Source organism: Octopus bimaculoides, chromosome 14 (genome assembly GCF_001194135.2).
Source record: "Octopus bimaculoides isolate UCB-OBI-ISO-001 chromosome 14, ASM119413v2, whole genome shotgun sequence".
In the NCBI taxonomy this organism is placed as follows: domain Eukaryota; kingdom Metazoa; phylum Mollusca; class Cephalopoda; order Octopoda; family Octopodidae; genus Octopus; species Octopus bimaculoides.
The window spans coordinates 57984224-57986344 of record NC_068994.1 but is presented as its reverse complement, the minus strand read 5'-3'; the positions used below and the strand labels follow the sequence as shown (position 1 = coordinate 57986344).

Genomic DNA, 2121 nt, shown 5'->3' with positions numbered 1-2121 from the left:
TATATAAATGTATATAGAGAGAGGGGGGAGAAGGGGGGGAGAGAAAGAGTATCCAACAATGCCATGAAGAGAATACTCGCCCTCAGACACTGCCATTCTTCTACTCCCAACACAAGAAAAGATCAACTTACTGTTTGGAGGACACACATAGTCCTTTTTATTGGCCAGTTGACTTCTGGGAACACAGGAATCTCCTGACCAAAAACATGGTATTCCAGGTTGGCTTTGTTTGCATGCAGTTGCATTTGTGAATGCTGAGCAATTTCCTAGAATTTAAGAAGGAAAATCATATTAATTGAATTGACGTGAATGTGCATGTATGTGTATGAGTGCAGACACAAACACATGGACACACATTTATCCACAAGAAACAGTGATTGTCTCTTTTCACTCATATCATGAGCCATCAGCTGATTCTCATAATATTTTCAAACTGTACATCATGTATTGAATGCTCTTTCATTTATACATATTACTTTAATTTACACAGCAATTTGTAGACAATAACAATGTTTGTTACACATTTCCAAGGAGCCTGGTTCACTGTATTTCTGACAGGGAGATTGTTTAACATGAGGCAAGCAATTTCATCTGATAAGCAAGTTTTCTAACAAATTTCTATACTTTATGCTTATATGAACTGGCAAAAGACATAAATTCACACACATGGATATAAAAGTAACGATGATGACGATGATAATATATCTATATATATATATGAAAAGCGGCCGATAAATGATGATGATGATATATATATATATATATATATATATATATATATATATATATATATATATATATATATATATATATATATATATATATATGTGTGTGTGTGTATATATATATGTATATATATATATATATAAGATATATATCTATAAACAAATAAACAAATTGTGATTGGTAGATTCTTACCAGTGGTGTATTTTATGATATCACGTAGCATCCTCCCATTGAAACCATCGAAGATATACATCACACTGCAGCAGAGAGAGAGCGAAACAACATATCAACATATATTAATGGTGTGTCAGAACAGACAGGAACATGTAGTATGGCAGCAACACAAGGCATTATAGCTTTATAACAAACATGACAGTTCACAGCAATGAAGTATTGTAGGTTTATAGTGAAAATGTGGTACAGCCATTTTTACAGCAAATATGGCATGCCAAGTTTTCACAGCAACATGTATGTTTGGTATTGCTGTCTTCAGGGTAACATGTGGTATGAGGTTTTAAATGCAGCATGTAGCATGATAGTTCCACAATGACATGGTATGACAACAATCATTTTCAACATGTAGTATTACATGTTCACAGCAGCATGTACTATGAGATAGTAACATGAACGACAACTATATACATTAACTGGTATCACAGTACCACGGTGTCATGTATAACATGTAGAACGACTAAATCATAGCAATATGTGGTACAGAAGTCCTATAGCAACATGTGGGTGTGACAAATTTATGATCAAATATAGTGCAGCAGATCAAAGAGCTACAATTACATGTTATTTCATCAACTGTTACCTCACCAAACATGTATTTCCTTCTGCTACATGTCACCGGAAATTGCAATAACAAGAACTGGAGTAAAATATACAAAACTGGTGGCTTACTTGTTGTGGGAAACAGCAGCATGGCCAAATCTGGACACATCTTTCTGTAGGTGAGGTTTCTCTAAGCAATACCAATGATCACATTCTGCAAATAGAAAGGAAGCTTTTAGTCGAACCTGGATGGTTTCGCTTTTTTTATTCAACTTTCATAAAACATGTTGTAGAGGCACATGGCTTGGTGGTTAAGGTGTTGGACTCATGCTTGTAAGATTGTGATTTCAAGTCCTGAACCAGGTGATGCAGGCCAGGAGGCTGCACCAGGCTCCAATCTGATCTGGCAAGGTTTCTACAGCTGGATGCCCTTCCTAAAGCCAACCACTCTGAAAGTGTAGCGGGTGTTTTTTATGTGCCATCAGCACAGGAACCAGCCAGGCGGTACTGGCATTGACCACGGTCGAATGGTGCCTTTTTTGTGCCACTGGCACAAGAGCCAGTCAGGTGACACTATGTGTGTGTGTGTGTGTGTGTGTGTGTGTGTGTGTGTGTGTGTGT

At 36.8% G+C, this 2121-nt stretch overlaps 1 protein-coding gene across 1 annotated transcript in view; it reads right to left on the bottom strand.

The window, feature by feature from the left end:
• Nucleotides 1-2121, bottom strand: part of LOC106868615 (attractin-like protein 1) — an 82747-nt gene that overhangs the window by 54764 nt on the left and 25862 nt on the right. The window contains exons 10-12 of the mRNA XM_052972611.1: nucleotides 1630-1714; nucleotides 919-983; nucleotides 132-266 (exon numbers count right to left, since the gene is read on the bottom strand). Coding sequence (XP_052828571.1) covers nucleotides 132-266; nucleotides 919-983; nucleotides 1630-1714 — 285 coding nt within the window. The remainder of the gene's footprint in view (nucleotides 1-131; nucleotides 267-918; nucleotides 984-1629; nucleotides 1715-2121) is intronic.